This window comes from Helianthus annuus, chromosome 16 (genome assembly GCF_002127325.2).
Source record: "Helianthus annuus cultivar XRQ/B chromosome 16, HanXRQr2.0-SUNRISE, whole genome shotgun sequence".
Classification (NCBI taxonomy): Eukaryota; Viridiplantae; Streptophyta; class Magnoliopsida; order Asterales; family Asteraceae; genus Helianthus; species Helianthus annuus.
The window spans coordinates 30764756-30782891 of NC_035448.2; the positions used below are offsets into that span (position 1 = coordinate 30764756).

At 38.6% G+C, this 18136-nt stretch overlaps 1 protein-coding gene across 1 annotated transcript; it reads left to right on the top strand.

Moving 5' to 3' along the window:
• Positions 1-3129: 3129 nt before the first annotated feature.
• On the top strand, positions 3130-8787 carry LOC110920453. Its single transcript, XM_022164674.2, has 3 exons — positions 3130-3488; positions 7275-7298; positions 8272-8787. The coding sequence occupies exons 1-3, from the start codon at positions 3275-3277 to the stop codon at positions 8595-8597; spliced, it is 564 nt and encodes a 187-aa protein (XP_022020366.1). The 5' UTR covers positions 3130-3274; the 3' UTR covers positions 8598-8787.
• The last annotated feature ends 9349 nt before the right edge of the window (positions 8788-18136 follow it).

Consider the following 18136-nt stretch of genomic DNA (forward strand, 5'->3'; position numbering starts at 1 on the left):
CGAGTGAGCTAGCCGATCAAGCGAACCGCTCGATCGACCGACTTGAAAGGTAGGAACACTTCAGTGTTCTCAAATGCTGTAACGAAAACTTCAAAAGTTCAAATCCTCAAACACACCAGAGGAAGAAACAATCCACTCGAATGGTCTAGCCGATCGAGCCAACCGGCCGATCGAACAGGACTGCCCAATCGGATATACCAGCCGATCGAACAGGCCGTCCGATCGAACCTGCCGTTCGATCGACTAGCCCATTCGATCTATCCATACTTGTTTACTTTTCCGCGTTACTTATCGTTATGCTATCGAACTATTCAGGCTAATCTTACCCTCAGCGCTCCCTTCAATCCACAATCAATCACAGTGAGTATACTCGATCCCTTTTTGCTTTTAGCACTTTTGGGTGTTACATACGTTACCTATCAAATCACAATCAAACACAAACTATTTGAACGCTGACCATTTGCATGCGCTACTTGACTAAATGTATGTTGTTTATTATGTTTACACATGGAATGCTATCTACCTGCCTTAGCAACATAGTACTATAGTTTGGACTCAGCACCCGTTCACACGGGGGTTGTTAAGGACAAATACTTGCATGGATTACGGTGGTAATCATGTATTGTGAACCGTCTCGGACGGTCAACCCGCAGTCGTTGGTATCGATGGTCCCATGTCGATAATTAACATGCATCGTTTTCCTCTGCGTACGTGCCTAGTTATGCGTAAACTATTCGAACTCTATATGCTATTACTAAACTTGTGTGCTCACCTTTACATTTTATGTATTGACTTTATTTTAACGTATGTGACAGGTGTTTAAGGTGTTAGCTTGCTAGGAAAGCGAGGCAATAATAAAGCTTTAGAGCCCACCTAGCAGTTGTAGGTCGTAGCCTACCTAGGGGTCTCTAGAAGCGAATAAACTATAGCCATGGAGCCGTTGGAGTTGTTCGATCAAGCATCTATGGCATTAGTTGTCTGTAGATCTTGTCCGGATGAGTCTTAATGACTCTGGGCAGCACTTTAAAACATTTGGTTTGTAATAAATTGAATTTGAGTTGTCGAAACAGTACTATTTGTTTAGTTGTATTTTATGATAACTTGTTTATTTATTTGGGATACGGTATGGGACGTATCACTTAACTGAATTTGTAATAATAGTTGTTGTGGAAACTTCTGGACAATCTGTTTCGCTCAGTGCCGCGCCCCGATGATTCCGCCATCGGTTGGGGTGTGACACAAAGAGTAGCTCGTAGTGGACCGGTGACAATGTTGTTGAATCGGTCTATTTGGTTCACTGCTTCAAGAGTGTCCATGCACACCTGTCGGGGATTTTCCTCGGGCCTAGTTCTTAACACATCATACCGCGCCTGAGCAGCCAACTCACTTGCGTTGAATCTGGAAAATTTCTTGGCCATCTGAAAGAAAACACCAAACAATTAGCACGAAACAGTGAAATTTTTGAAGAAAACTGAAAACAGTCGGCTGAACACGACCCCGTGTTAAGCAGACATGCCCCATGTTTGCCAGAATTTAGCTGGACACGCCACCATGCTCGCTGAGCACAAACCCGTGTCCAGGCGTCTGTTTCCCAAAATTTCCATTTTTCGACCCGTTCCCGAAAACTTGAAAATTTTTGGTCCAGTAGGGGCGGTTTTTCCCGAAAATGAAACCCTAAGTGTCGTTTTTCCTAAAACAAACCGTTTACCCCTTCAATTTTATCTTTTTTGGTTCAAAAACAAGGGTTTGGGGTTTTTGTGAGAAATCGGGCAAATCCACAAACAATACAAGTTGATTTAGATTTAGCTTTATTTTTGCTTCTTTTGTCCATTTGAGCTCATTTAATCCTCAAAATACAAAAGGAAGACAAAAGCACACTTTTCCAACATTAGTACTAAAAAAGGGTTAGTTTTATGTCTCATTTGATGTAATTTATATGTTGAATTTTACATACATCAGCCAGGGGGCCGTGTCCGGGCTTCTGTACATGCTATAAATAGGGGTGCTTGGTTCACTTCAAAGGCATCCCTTGGCAAAACACCTCTCTCCCACTTCACCACCACTCCACCACCACTACAACACCCACATCCACCACCATCATCCATCATCCACCTTAGAGTGTGTGTAGTAGTCTCGGGATCCAAGATTGATAGTAAGAGTTCTTGACAATCAAAGGCCATGTTTGCCTAAGTCTCTTACATCACTTGGTGAAGACAAGCATTTAATGTAATACTTTTGATTTTTAATCTTTTCTCACTTTTTATTTGGTTTTGTATTAATGACTTTAATAACTAGTTTCTTATGTTGAAGGTGAAACTTCCTTATCATTTGTCCGTGGTGACTTGGCGTTATTTTACTGTCTATATAAAATAAAATATTTTCACCATTCATATCTCTACGGTCTATATAGAGATATGTTGGCTACCTGGTCGGGGGTTAAGGGAATTGTCTGGTAAGGTTCTTGCCTTGTTAAGTGTATAGATCCTGCAAGGACCTGGGTCAAGCTTACTAGGACCTCCTTCAATACCCATTGGTATTGGATGGCGAGGGTGTGAATGGCTTGATCCCCTCATATGTAAACTACTATTACTACATTAACCCGGCTACTTGGGATTGTATCCCTGCTGACTCAAACCACTTAGCCGAGGGTAACGTCACCTTCAAAAGAGGGGCCTACCACATTACGCATTAATAACTTAATTAATTATCTTTCAATATTCCGACCCTTTGGGATTGTATCCTTGCTGACTCAAACCACTAGGTTGAGGGTAACGTCACCTTCAAAAGAGGGGCCTACTACTATAACTAAGATAATCTCTTAAAAAGTGCAAAAGTGCGGAAATCATCAAAGGTTACATTAAAGGCGAGTCGGATCCAAGTGATTCATCTTGTCTGTCTGTTTTTATTTTTTATTTATTTTTCAGCATTTTTAGTTTTTATTTTTCTTGTTTAAAACCTCTTCTAAAACTTTTGATTTGATTAGACGTTGAGGATAAACCGGTACTAAAAGCTCTTGTGTCCTTGTACGACCTCGGTATCTTACCAACGCTATACTACGCTCACGATGTATGCACACCCCTAATTGCTATATCACCTACCACATTACTCATAAATAACTAAACTTCATAATTCTGTCGGTGATCTTGAACAAATTTAAACAAGAAAAGCCCCCATTCTCTCCCCAATTTCATTTTCCCACCATCTTTCTTCCAGATCAGCTCTACAATTTTCACATATAGTACATACATACAGAAAGAGTGAGAGAGAGAGAAACATGTCATTAAACAGAGATAGATCGTGTAATCCAACAGTGGTGAAGGTCGGAATAATATTATTGGGTGTGTGTCTGGTGGGTTATTTGGTGGGCCCACCTTTATACTGGCATGTTCTTGAAGGTTTAGCCGCCGTCCGCCGGTCCTCCGCCGCCGTCTCCTGCCCTACATGCAACTGCGACTGTGATTCTCAGCCCCTTCTTTCCATTCCTCAAGGTTCAATCTTCAATATGCAATATTTCACTTTTATACCCAACCCAATTCTAGTATTATTATTATTATTTATTTATTTCCCACCTGATCTATGAAATATTGCACCTAAATTTGGTCTCCATCATTGGATCTTATAGTCCTTTTAGTAGTAAGAGTTAGATCTTAGCTATTTCATGAATCAAATAGGTTGCCTTTTTTGGTATTGAATTTCATGTTTTTACAGGAAAACAAGATTGCATTTAAATAGCAATAAGCTTACATTTCATGCTCAGTTTGTTAGGGGTATCGGATCAGAGTACGCTCGAGTGGAAGCGGAACAAACACACACACACACTAGCAGAAAATAAAGAACACGAGAATTTACGTGGTTCGGTCAAGGTGACCTACGTCCACGGGTTGCAACTAGGGTTTTACTTTTATTAGATGCTCACAACTGTTTTCAGAATGACACAGACTACAATTACATCATAGGTATTTATAGAACAATATTAGGGTTTCCTACTTGGTCAACAAGTTAACTAAGTGGGCCTAATAACTAGGGCCGGCTAACCCTAACTAGGGCCGGCTACCCTAAAGCCTACGAACCCAACAATCTCCCACTCGGAGGCTTTGCATAGTCTACAAAGTGCATCCAAGAAACCCATCACCAGTAACTTCAGTAATCTTTACGTTCAAGTCTTCCCAGCCTCCAGTTCCAAGAACAAGCTAAGACTTCAGTCACATCCAAGCCACCTAGTTGCAACCACACCTCTCATCAAGTAGCTGAAAGACCAGTTGAAGCTCCCACAAACTCCAACCCAACGGTCTTATCAGACCCATTCTCTATCTCAACCGACTTGCACGATCCACCAGCTCCAGAGATACACCGAGAATTAATACCACTCTCCACATTTTGCAAACTATTTCCAGGAGAGCTTTTTTCTTCCGTCGGAATCTTCGTCTTCAAAACCCAACGGTTCTTTGTGATTGTACCCGGAACACGACCCGTGCTCCCACTATCACCAAATCCCCTGACTGGCTTAAACTTAGACCCCCGACCACATTCAATTGACATCCCCAAAGCACCAGGATTCAAGTTCGCAAATTGGACCCTCTTCTGCTTACTAGATTCAGTGAACCAGACTTTATGCTGTACAGGGACGGCTACTCCCTCAGCAGGTATCTCAACTAGATACAACGATCCTCGTCTCCTCCCACAGGCAACAACAAGATTTCCATCAATCACCTTCCACTTCCCACCACCAAACTTAACATCTAGTCCTTGTTTATCCAGTTGACTAACAGAAATAAGTTTCTTCGTTAAACCTGGAATTACCCTGACGTTCTTTAAGTTCCATGTAGTGCCCAGTGGAGTCTTCAGATTGACATCTCCCATACCCGTAACATTAAGAACATGACCGTTAGCTAATCGTACCTTTCCAAAGTCTCCTTTTTTCAGATTCACCATCGTCTCCCCGCTGTGCATGGCGTGAAACGAAGAACCAGAATCCATAGCCCAAGAATCTATAGACTCTTCACAGCAAACTAGTACGTCACCGTCAGATTCATCTGACACAACGCTGTTTACATGCTGCTTACCATCCTCTTTCTTAGGATCAGGACACTCATTTTTAACATGCCCCTTTTCACCACAGTTCCAGCACCTCACATTTTCCCAGCTTTAGACAAGCTTTTCCCACGACTCCCACTGCTTCTGTTATTACCTATTCCCCTGCTAACACTGAATATACCAGAAGTAGATCCTCCACTAGTGTTCCTCCGGCGAACGTCTTCACCCAAAACACTATCCCGGACCCGATCAAACTTCAAATTTCCAGTTCCAGCAGTTTCAGTGACCGTTGTCACAAATCCTGACCAGCTATCAGGTAAGGAAGATAACAAAACCACAGCCTGAGTGTCATCATCCAACTTCATGCCCACAGTTGCTAACCTGGACAAAATTGAATTGACTTCGTTAATGTGATCAGCAACTGAACTGCCCTCGTTCATCCTCATATTAAACAGTTCCCTCATCAAGAACACCCTATTACCGGCAGACGGCTTCTCATACATATTTGACAGAGCTTCTAACATATCATGAGCAGTTGTTTCTTTCATGATATTAAATGCAACGCTCCTCGTCAAAGCCAATGTAATTTTACCTCTTGCCTTTTTGTCCTTTGAGTTCCAAATTGCCTCGGCAGCTTTATCCATTCCAACAGGTTTTTCTTCCAGTACCACATCCAAATCGCATTCACCAAGCAACGCCTCTATTTGCATTCTCCACCAAGCAAAATCAGTACCGTTGAACTTCTCGATTCGGAACTTCCCGTCTTCAGCCATAGCAAACGAGAAAAACCAGAAAAAACCACAAGGAACCAAGCAACCGAAACCCGAGCAACTTTCAATAAACCAGAATCCCGAAGTACCCGAACCAGCGACTTCTCTTGCAAACCCGAGCGTAAAATCAGCGAATAACCAGGGTTCAAGAACCGAAACCCTAATCGCCAAACACCCCAAAACCACCAGATCTGCAACAGCAAACCCTACGGCGCAAACCCTAGACCTTACGAGCCGTAACCATAGAATAGGTACGGGCCGTAAACAAGTCAGCGGCGACGGCAGCAACAGCAGATCAAGATCTCTCGTCCAGCTCTCTCCTTCTCTTGCGATAACCGTGTGAACCGTGTATTTAACTGAACCTTTGGCTCTGATACCACTTGTTAGGGGTATCGGATCAGAGTAGGCTCGAGCGGAAGCGGAACAAACACACACACACACACTAGCAGAAAATAAAGAACACAAGAATTTACGTGGTTCGGTCAAGGTGACCTACGTCCACGGGTTGCAACTAGGGTTTTACTTTTATTAGATGCTCACAACTGTTTTCAGAATGACACAGACTACAATTACATCATAGGTATTTATAGAACAATATTAGGGTTTCCTACTTGGTCAACAAGTTAACTAAGTGCGCCTAATAACTAGGGCCGGCTAACCCTAACTAGGGCCGGCTACCCTAAAGCCTACGAACCCAACACAGTTACCTTTTAAGATTACTTGACTGGTAGAATCTGTGTGTTATGTACAGTTTTTACCTTCCAGATCGTTTATCTGATTATTTGTTTCGGGAAACAAAACAAATAAGCAGATAAACGGTTTTACATGTAGTCTGTCACACGCGTAAAGCCGTTATTCTGGCATATAAAGTGAAACACTTTTGCATGTTTGGATGATAGAAAGGCTATGTAGTTAATATCCCGATATATCAACCGATATATCAGTGATATGTCAGTTATCGGTCCTCTGCCGAGATAGCGGTACAAAATATTGGTCAGAATATTGGTACTGGTAATATCAGCGATATTGTCCGATATTTGACCGATATGGGACCGATATTTGATCGATAAATCAACGATTTTCCCGATATCAGTACCATTCTTCTTATTTCTACCGTTCATTTTTCTTCTTATTGCTGCTATTAGTGTTTTAAGTCTTAATGGTTAGTTAGTTGTTACTGTTAAATGTTAGTGTTTTAAGTCTTAGTCAGTTGTTACTTGTTACAATTGTTAGTGTTAAATTGCTATATATATAAATTTAGCATGATATTAAAATTACCGATATCCCACCGCGATAACCAATATCTCAAATATCGGTCCTTCACCAATATCCGATATTTTACTGCATTAACTACTTAGTAGAAAGGTATCGTATAGAAGATTAAAATGTTGTGATGATGCTTTGTGTTTTTGTGACTTTGCTAAGTAATTAAAGAACATAATGCTGATAATTGGTTTATGTTTCTTGCAGCTGTAAGCAATGGTTCTTTCACAGGTTAGTATCACTAATTCAGCAATTTGAACTTCTAGTTTTTTTATTTTTCAACTGTGGTCAATATGGGCAGATCATACGGGTAAGTTTTTCATGTGAATGAAAGGGGTCGGGCTAGGTTGACCCTTGGTTTTAAAATGCGCGCATCGCATGATGCAATGATGAGATCGCATTGCATGTTGCGGTTCCATGATGCACGCATCAAATGATGTGGTCTAATGTGGCGCCCTATGCAGTTGACTGGTATTTGAACAGATTAGATCTTTAATTGAACACATCTGACTATAGATGATGAGAATGTATTATATTTTAGTGTTAAAGGTTCACAGGTTAAAATATTAGCTATATATATCTTTTTAGGGGCTGTTTGTTCACCTCTTAATGAGGCTCTTAATGGTTCAGACCTCTTACTCATTCAGCACTTAATGGTTCAGACTGTTTGTTTCATGAGCAGATGTCTGAATGGTTCAGATATTTGCCTCTGAATGGTTAAGATTTACACAGAGTCTGAATGGTTAAGACCTCTAATCTGAATTGGTCAGACATTTGCTCTGAACGGTTAAGCATTATACAGGCTCTTAATGGTTCAGACCTCTTACTGGTTCAGCACTTAATGGTTTAGACCTCTTACTGGTTCAGCACTTAACCATTCAGATGTTACCAAACAACCCCTTAGAATTTTTGAATAAAGAACACCTCGCATACGTGATGCGTGCGCTTCACACATTGCGCATCACACATCGGATTTTGGGATCAAAACGCATCGGATCGCTACACGCATTTTAAAACCAAGGACGACCCCATGATTCAAATATGATCAGAAAACTCTATTTTTGGATTAACACCTAGTTTGTTTGAATAGTTTGGTAATTATGGTCACCAATGTCTCAAACTCGGTAATTACACTTTTCGTAAATGGGCTAATGTTTGACTTGCGAGCTACGTTTTTCTAATTGTCGATTTTAATCTCAAACAGACTGTGCAAAGCATGATCCTGAAGTGAACGGAGAAACCGAAAAGAATTTCGCAGACCTTTTATCAGAGGAACTAAGGTTACGCGAAGCTGAAGCATTAGAAAGCCAACAACGTGCTGACATGGCACTTCTCGAGGCGAAGAAGCTGACATCACAATATCAAAAAGAAGCCGACAAGTGTAACTCCGGAATGGAAACTTGTGAAGAAGCCCGTGAAAAAGCCGAAGCAGCTTTGATTGCGCAAAAACGTCAGAGTGAATTGTGGCAGTCGAGAGCCCGGCAAAGAGGGTGGAAGGAAAACAGTTCTAAAGCGGTAAAGACCGCGTGATACTAGCTTACAGTTGCATAGTGATTTTTTGAGTTTTGATGTTTATGAGATCAAGTCCTCTTATTATATGTAACAATTTGTTAGCTTATAGCTTAAAATCAATTGTTGTTTGGATGAAGATTTTATACTATATTGTTTTTGGGGGTTACTTTTAAGTTAATTTATGTGAAAAAAAAAATATTAATTAGCATATTTTGTTTAGTTGCATAAGTGTGAACTCTAAACTCCATTTGGCATATTATTGGTTTAGGGTCAACAAAAACCGGTAATTAATCAGTTCTGTCCTTCTAGTTAAATTAAATAATTAAATAAATAATAAGCAAAACAGAAAAGAATCAAACTTATAAAATATAAAAAACAAACATTTGTTAAAAAAATAGAGTAAATTGTCATTTTAGTCCCTGAGTTTTTGTCCAAATTGCTATTTTAGTCCAAATAGTTTTTTTTTTCTCTTCTGGGTCCCTGACTTTTCCTTTTTCATGCCATTTTGATCATATTACCTAACTTAGTCTAAAAAACAGGTTATAATCAGGGGTATTTTTCGCATTTAATTATTATGAGGTTTATAAATTATATTGTACACTATCCCTAGTTATCACTACACAACAGTTATGCCAAAAATACACCTGGTTATAACAAGATTTTTAGACTCAGTTAGGCAATGTGATCAAAATGGCAAGAAAATGGAAAAGTCAGGGACCTAGAGGAGAAAAAAAAACTATTTGGACTAAAATGACAATTTGGACCAAACCTCAGGGACTAAAACGGCAATTTACTCAAAAAAATAACTTTATTAAACTTTAAGGGACGTATGATAATTTTATTAAGTATGGGGTTGAAACGTAAATCGTTTATAGAACAAAACTTATTATTAAACTTTCGTATATTTAATATATTAAAAATCACGGGTATACGTAAATCGTTTAGAAAATAATATTAGAGCCAATGATCTCTAGATCAAGTGGTGGAAGACTTGCATTTCTCTTGAGAGATGCAAGTTCAACTCTCACTTGGTGTAGAGTGAGGCACTGGTGGGCAATGTTGGATCATTGAGCCAAACTGGTTTTACTAGTAATTTCACAGTCATGTCTACGGGCGGGTGGGTTAACGGGTTTTCTCCGGAATTGGTGGTGGACTCAGAGTACTCCGTTTGTCCAGTGGGTGTCCCGAGAGTGCTCAGGATTGATTTTATTGGCAGTTCAAAAAAAAAATATTAGAACTCAGAGGTCGTTTAATAACTTTATTAAAGTTTAGGATTAGAAATGTAAATTAATTAAAATATATTAATATTGTAGCTCTATAGTGATAAATAAAAGTCAAAATGGAACAAATAAACATTCACTACTATTCACAACTAGGTTTATCACCTTAGCGGCGTTGCGACGAATTTCTTTTGTTATTTAGTCTGTGTTTACATGTGATTTAAAATCACTACGAGCGCATTGCACACGTATCCACTAACAAGAATAAAAAGTAAATGTAAAAAACTGTAAAAAAATATCAACCAAAAAAGTTGTATGTTAATGATGTTGTTCGTATGAAACCCATGGTCAGAGATGAGCAAATAATATTGGGTACCGATACCGAATTTCCCGAACAGAAGGATCCTAAGTACCAATCCGGTACCGACTTTTGGCGTTTCTAGTACCGGTTCGCTACCGATTTTTACCTTCATATACAGGTACCGTAACCGGCATTTTCGGTATCGGTTGCCACGGAGCTCTGATCAGGGATGAGCAAATGGTACCGTGTAGCAGTACCGAATTTCCCGAACTAAAAGCTTTTACAACTCAATCCGGTACCGACTTTTGGCGTTTTCTGTATCAGGTTGGTACAGATTTTTACCTTCATGTACCGATAATGAACCGGACCGTACCGGTATTTTCGATACCAGTATTGATTGACACCAAGCTTATCCAACTTAGAAAGCAAAGAAAATAATAATAATTATTAATAAATTAATATAATAATTATTAATAAATTAATATATGATTATAATATATTATAGTAACTGTTCATTTCATTTGCTTTTTTAATTTAACTAGTTTTTTTTTTTTTCACAATCGCCGCGTTGCGGCGAACTTCTTTTGTTATTTAGTCTGTGTTTACATGTGTTTTGAAATTATTACGAGGGCATTGCGCACGAAACCGCTGACAAGAATAAAAAGAAAATATAGAAAAAAACACTAAAAGATAACCGAAAGAAAATCAACCAAAAAAGTTTTATGGTAATGATGTTGTTCGTATGAAACCCGTGGTCAGAGATAAGCAAATGGTACTGGGTACCGGTACTGAATTTCCCGAACCGAAAGATCTTATGTACAAATTCGGTACCGACGTTTGGCGCCTACCGGTTTTTACCTTCATATACCGGTACCATAACCGGTATTTTCGATGTCGGTATTAGTTGGCACCGAATGACTGCAAAACACATGTCAGCAATGGCAAGCAGATACTGAATATCAAAACATAAATAAAAATGACGCGGTAAGGATAGTCACTCAGTCCTAAAAAAGAGATTTTAAATAACCTAATATATAATAAGAGGACCCACACGTCCTATACGTTGGAAATTCGGTTGTTTTCAGTTCAGTTATTACGGTGCGAAAACGTTAAAATATGGATGAGCTCGGTACGGTAACGGCACCAAAAGTACCGATCCGGAAAATCATCGCAATTAGGTAACGGCACAGAAAATGTTCGGTACAATACGGTATGATGTTTAAAGGTAAAAATCAATAAATACAGGTATGGTGCTAGACCGGTGTCGAACCGAAAGTAACGATTGGTACCGAAAATGATTTGGTATAGTAAATTTGGTACCGATACGGTACCGGTTTGATTATAGGATTTGATACGATTTGCTCATCAATAATCTAAATATCCAAGTTAATCTTACATGCTACAATTAATTCATTACAGAAAAAGACAAAAAAAAAAAAAGCAAAATAAGTTGTTGTGTATATAAAACGTCATTCAAACGAAATACAGCTTACTTACTGTGTGTATCAAAAGTAATCTAAACGGTGCAATTACTTGCATTGCTACAAGATATGATGAGCTCGGTACCAACCGGTACCGAAAATACCGTTACCGAAATCCCCAAAAGTGGGTATCGGTACCGAATATAACTGGTACGGTACGGTTTAGCACCGGTTGCTACTGGTACGACACCGATATTTAAGGGTAAAAATTGGTGAATACCGGTGCCTAATCGGTACCCAAAATACACCCGGTTTAATAAGTTTGATACCGATACTGATATCCGATAGCATTTCTTCATCACTTAGTGATTTCTAATTTTAAATATATAATTTACTGTTCATTCAATTGGAATTTTAATATATAGGTAAAGGTAATTAATAATAATAATAATAATAATAATAATAATAATAATAATAATAATAATAATAATAATAAAAATAATAATAATAATAATTGGCTATAGTGTGGCATTGGTGCTATTTGTTACGGTTTTACACCCCGTCACATCGCGGGGAGCTTAATACATTAGGTTATTTATATGGATACAAGTCATGTAACGTAGTAATTATGAGATTATTTGGTGAATTACTTATTTGTATAAGATAGTAATACAGACCTAACTGACAAAAACATCTTTAACACATTGTAAATGTGAATCTGATCAACATGTCAATTTCGTTGGCCGCGACGCAACGCGCGCGGGTCAATATTCTAGTTTATATTTAATTTTTAAGAACAATTTAAAGGTTGGTACCGATTTTTACCTTCATGTACCGATAATGAACCGGACCGTACCGGTATTTTCGATATCAGTATTGATTGACACCAAGCTTATCCAACTTAGAAAGCAAAGAAAATAATAATAATTATTAATAAATTAATATAATAATTATTAATAAATTAATATATGATTATAATATATTATAGTAACTGTTCATTTCATTTGCTTTTAATTTAATAATAATAATAAAATAATAATAATAATAATAATAATAATAATAAAAATAATAATAATAATAATAATTGGCTATAGTGTGGCATTGGTGCTATTTGTTACGGTTTTACACCCTGTTGCATCATGGGGAGCTTAATACAATAGGTTATTTATATGGATACAAGTCATGTAACGTAGTAATTATGAGATTATTTGGTGAATTACTTATTTGTATAAGATAGTAATACAGACTTAACCGACAAAAACATCTTTTTAACACATTGTAAATGTGAATCTGATCAACAACATGTCAATTTCGTTGGCCGCGACGCAACGCGCACGGGTCAATATTCTAGTTTATATTTAATTTTTAAGAACAATTTAAAAAAATAACAATTTTCAAAAAATAACAATAACAATTTTACGTATAAAACTTTTGTTAATTTAAACACTACTGTTATGTTATATAAATATAAGTTTTTGAAATAAAAGTAAAATGAGCTGAAGCCCCCCAAAAAAAAATAAACAACAGATGCTCAAATCACTATTCATGCAACTTACATTTTATCATATATAGATTTGTTGTGTTAGTATATAGAATATATAGTCAATGAGGCAGTGGTGGAGTGGTTGGGGGAAAAACTTAGTTTTGTGATCCAGGTTCGATTCTCACTCTTCTCATTATTTTCTGCGGCATCTAGGTGAAGGGCAAATACGGGTGGCGCCGGTTTGTCTTAGATGGGAGGTGATGTGTGTAAAATGCAACATATAAAACACATCAATTAAGGCATAAAACTAACCCTTTTTAAGTACTAATGTTGGAAAAAGAGTGTTTTTGTCTTCCTTTTGTATTTTCAGGATGAAATGAGCTCAAAATCACAAAAGAAGCAAAAAGACCACTAATTCTACCATAAATACAAGAAAAGGAACAAAAGTGGACTGCCCGGACCCTCAACGGCACCTCCCAAGGCAAAAAGAAGGAAACAGAGTCTGAACACGCCCCGTGTCCAGCAAACACGGGGGCGTGCCCAGGAAGCAGCAGAAAAGACAAACCAGTAGAAGCTTCCATTGCCCACCACGGGGCCGTGTCCAGCGAGCACGGGGGCGTGGTGAAAGTACAGCAGGCGCATTAATTGTAATTCGCAATTACAATTAATGAAGAGAGAGAGTGTCAGGCGGGCACGGGGCCGTGTCCAGCGGACACGGGGCCGTGTCCAGCCTTCTGTTCAGCCTATAAATAGAGGAGCTTGGCTTCATTCTCTCTCATCCCTTGGCACACCACCTCTCTCACACTTCATCCACCACCCACCACCACCATAACACCATCATCCACCACCATCATCCATTGTCCATCGTAGAGTGTGTGAGTCATCTCGGGATCCAAGATTGATCGTAAGAGTTCTTGACAATCAAGGCCATGTTTGCCTAAGCCTCTTACATCACTTGGTGAAGACAAGTGTTTAGTATAATACTTTTTATTTTTAATCTTTTGCACTTTTTATTTGGTTTTGTATTAATGACTTTAATAACTAGTTACTTATGTTGAAGGTGATCTTTCCTTATCGTTTGTCCGTGGTGTCTTGGCGTTATTTTACTGTCTATATAAAATAAAAGATTTTCACCATTCATATCTCCACGGTCTATATGGAGGTATGTTGGCTACCTGGTCGGGGGTTAAGGGAACGGTTTGGTAAGGGTCTTGCCCTTGTTCAGCGTTTAGAGGTCCTGCTTGGGACCTGGGTCAAATTTAGTAGGATCTCCTTCAATGCCCATAGGTATTGGATGGCGGGGATCCAAACTCTTTGACCCCCTCATAAGTTAACTACTATTAATACTATAACCCGGCTATTTAGGACTGTATCCCTGCTGACTCAGACTACTTAGCCGAGGGTAACGTCGCCGCCAAAAGCGGGGCCTACCATAATTTGCATTAATAACTTAATTCATTATCTTTCAATAATCCGACCCTTTAGGATTGTATCCTTGCTGACTCAAACTACTGGGTTGAGGGTAACGTCGCCTTCAAAAGAGGGGCCTACTACAATAACTAAGATAATCTCTTAAACAAGTGCAAAAGTGCGAAAATAATCAAAGGTTATACTAATACATGTGTCGGAACCAAGTGATTCATCTTGTCTATCTGTTTTTATTTTATTTTTATTTTCAGCATTTAGTTAGTTTTTATTTTTCTTAGTTTAAAACATTTTTCTAACCTTTTTGATTTGATTAGACGTTGAGGATAAACCGGTATTAAAAGCTCTTGTGTCCTTGGACGACCTCGGTATCTTACCAACACTATACTACGTCCACGATGGGTGCACTTGCCCATATGTGTGCTTAGTGTTAGTAAATATCGTGTTTTATAAATTTAAAACTTGGCTAAAAGTGTAAAAAGGGCTTAAATATATATCTAAAAACATATATACACTAACACGCATCAAGTTTTTGGCGCCGTTGCCGGGGACACAAGGATTTTAAGAAAGCTTAAAATCGACGGCCTAATCAGTTTTTCAAAACTTTTTCAAAACGCGCGCATTTTTCTGCATTTTAGTTTAGTTTTGCATTTACAGTAGCCTGAACACGGGGCCGTGCTCACTGAACACGCCCCCGTGCTGCATATGTTTAGAGTAGATACCCAGATACAGAGTCTGAACACGGGTCCGTGCTCACTGAACACGCCCCCGTGCTTAACGTGACCAGTAACTTTAATTAAAACGCCCAGATACAGTCCCTGAACACGGGGCCGTGTTCACTCAACACGGGGCCGTGTCCAGCTTCTGTCTCCGTCTTATTTTTGTTTTCTGGTCCCGAGACTCAGTTGTGATCTGTTGAGTGATTCTTATGGATCAATACTCAAGAGGTTACAACTACACCTATGATGAGGATGATTATAGGGGTAATTATTGCACTAATTGTCGTAACACACGCTCGGTTCAATATAATAACTCATATCAACCATCCAATTCATACAACCATTATGAGGAGCCCAGGTACGAGCCATCAACTTCATACACATCCTATGAAGACCAAAGGTATGAACCTACTCCCTCATACTCATATTTTGATGAACCAAGGTATGCGCCTTCATACTCATACTTTGAAGATTCAACATATGAGCCACCCACCTTCATACTCTTATTATGAGGAACCATGGCGTGAACAACCCACCTCATATGAGTACTATGAAGAACAAAGTTTCGACCCTTATCCATCATATACTTACAATGAAGAACAATGGTGTGAACCATCTACTTCATATGAGTATTATGAGGAACCTAGGATCGAGCAACCGGATTCAAGCTTTGAGGATCCAAATTCTTTCAATCTCACCGAAGTGACTAATAGGATATTAGAACACATTAAAACTATCGAACGTTGTATAAAAGAATCTCGCGCAAGGGAAGAGGAATCCCGCGCAAGAGAAGAGCTAAAAAATGATAATAACGTAGAGATAGTTGAAAGTGTAAAAATGGAAGAACAAGAAAGTGAAAAACCGACACATGAGTTAAACAACGAAAATGGTGAGTCCGTTAATGTTAAAATTCGAGAAGAGTCTAATTTTGAAAAAATTAACCTCTTGTCACCTACTTTCGAAAACCATTGTTTAATAACCCCTCATGCCAAGTTTTTAAAAGAGTTAAACACTAGTGCTAAAATCAAAGACTTAGTAAGCGTTAAGTTAACTAATGATCAAACCTCGCTAATAAAAGAAGACCCTTTTGAAATTAACATCACACAGGTTCCATGTTTCTTTCAAAATTCCTTTATTAGTAATATCACCATTGATAAAGATCTTTGCGTTAACATAATGCCTAACTACATTTTTGAAAAATTAAGTGTTAGTGATTTTACTCCACTTCAAATACCCATTTTTCTATCCGATCGGAAAGTAATGAAATCAATCGGTGTAGTTGAAGATGTTTTGGTTCAAACAAATCAAATGGTAATCCCAACCGACTTCGTCATCCTAGATGACGCCCCCTTAGTCTTGGGAAAACCTTTTGTACAAACTCATAAAGCTTTGAAGAACCAGAAATTCAACAATCTACCTCTTCAATTAGGGGCATTCAAAAGGAGCATAGATCTTGAGCGCTCAATGAAATATCCTTTTGGCAACAATGACCCCCTAATTGAAGATGAAGCTGAACCACCCGATACAACCAACGAAGAAGACCACTTTGTCGAGGAAGAGATAGCCATAGAACAAACTTTTAAGGTTCTTGGTCTAGATGAGCCACAAAATAAGGTGTCTTCTAAAGACCCACCCATTGAGCTCAAAGAACTTCCTAAAAGTTTGGAATATGCTTTTCTAGGCAAAGATGGTAGTTTACCAGTAATTATTTCGTCTAATTTAAGTAGTATAGAAAAAGAGAAATTAGTTAACTTACTTAAAAAACACAAAAACGCGATCGCTTGGAAGCTTGTAGATATTAAAGGAATAAGCCCTTCTATGTGTACGCACAAAATTTTAATGAATGATGACTACAAGACGGTAATTCAACCACAACGAAGAGTGAACCCCAATGTTCAAGAAGTGGTTAAGAATGAAGTCATCAAACTACTCGACGCCGGACTAATCTACCCTATCTCCGATAGCCCGTGGGTAAGTCCAGTCCAAGTAGTCCCAAAGAAAGGAGGTATGACGGTAATAACTAACGAGAAAAATGAATTAATACCAACGAGAACCGTCACAGGATGGAGAGTCTGTATAGATTATAGGAGATTAAATGAAGCAACTAGGAAAGACCACTTTCCTTTGCCCTTCATTGATCAAATGTTAGAAAGATTATCCGGTCATAAATTTTATTGTTTCTTAGATGGTTTTTCAGGTTACTTTCAAATACCGATAGCACCAGAAGACCAAGAGAAAACAACTTTCACATGTCCCTACGGAACTTTTGCATATCGACGCATGCCATTCGGTCTATGTAATGCGCCTGCAACATTCCAACGTTGTATGGTCGCCATTTTCCATGATATGATCGAAAAGACAATGGAAGTCTTCATGGATGACTTTTCCATCTTTGGAGACTCATATGACCAATGCCTCGATAATCTTGAACGAATGCTATCCCGATGTGAGGAAACTAACCTCGCCCTTAACTGGGAAAAATGCCATTTCATGGTAACAGAGGGAATAGTACTCGGTCACAAAATCTCAAGCGAAGGAATGGAAGTTGATCGAGCTAAAATAGAGACTATTTCTCGATTACCTCCTCCATCCTCCGTGCGAGCAATCAGAAATTTCCTAGGACATGCCGGATTCTATAGAAGGTTTATCAAGGACTTTTCAAAAATTTCGAGACCTCTAACAAAATTGCTTGAAAAAGATGCACCCTTCATCTTTGACAAGGAATGCAATCAAGCATTTCTAACCCTCAAGGAAATGCTAGTCAATGCACCTATCATGATAGCGCCAGATTGGAAATTTCCATTCGAAATCATGTGTGATGCAAGCGACTTTGCTGTTGGAGCAGTCTTGGGACAAAGAAAAGAAAAACATTTCCACCCAATTTATTATGCTAGTAAAACTCTTAATGATGCACAAGAAAATTATACAACTACAGAAAAAGAATTACTAGCGGTGGTATTTGCTTTTGATAAATTTCGTTCTTATCTT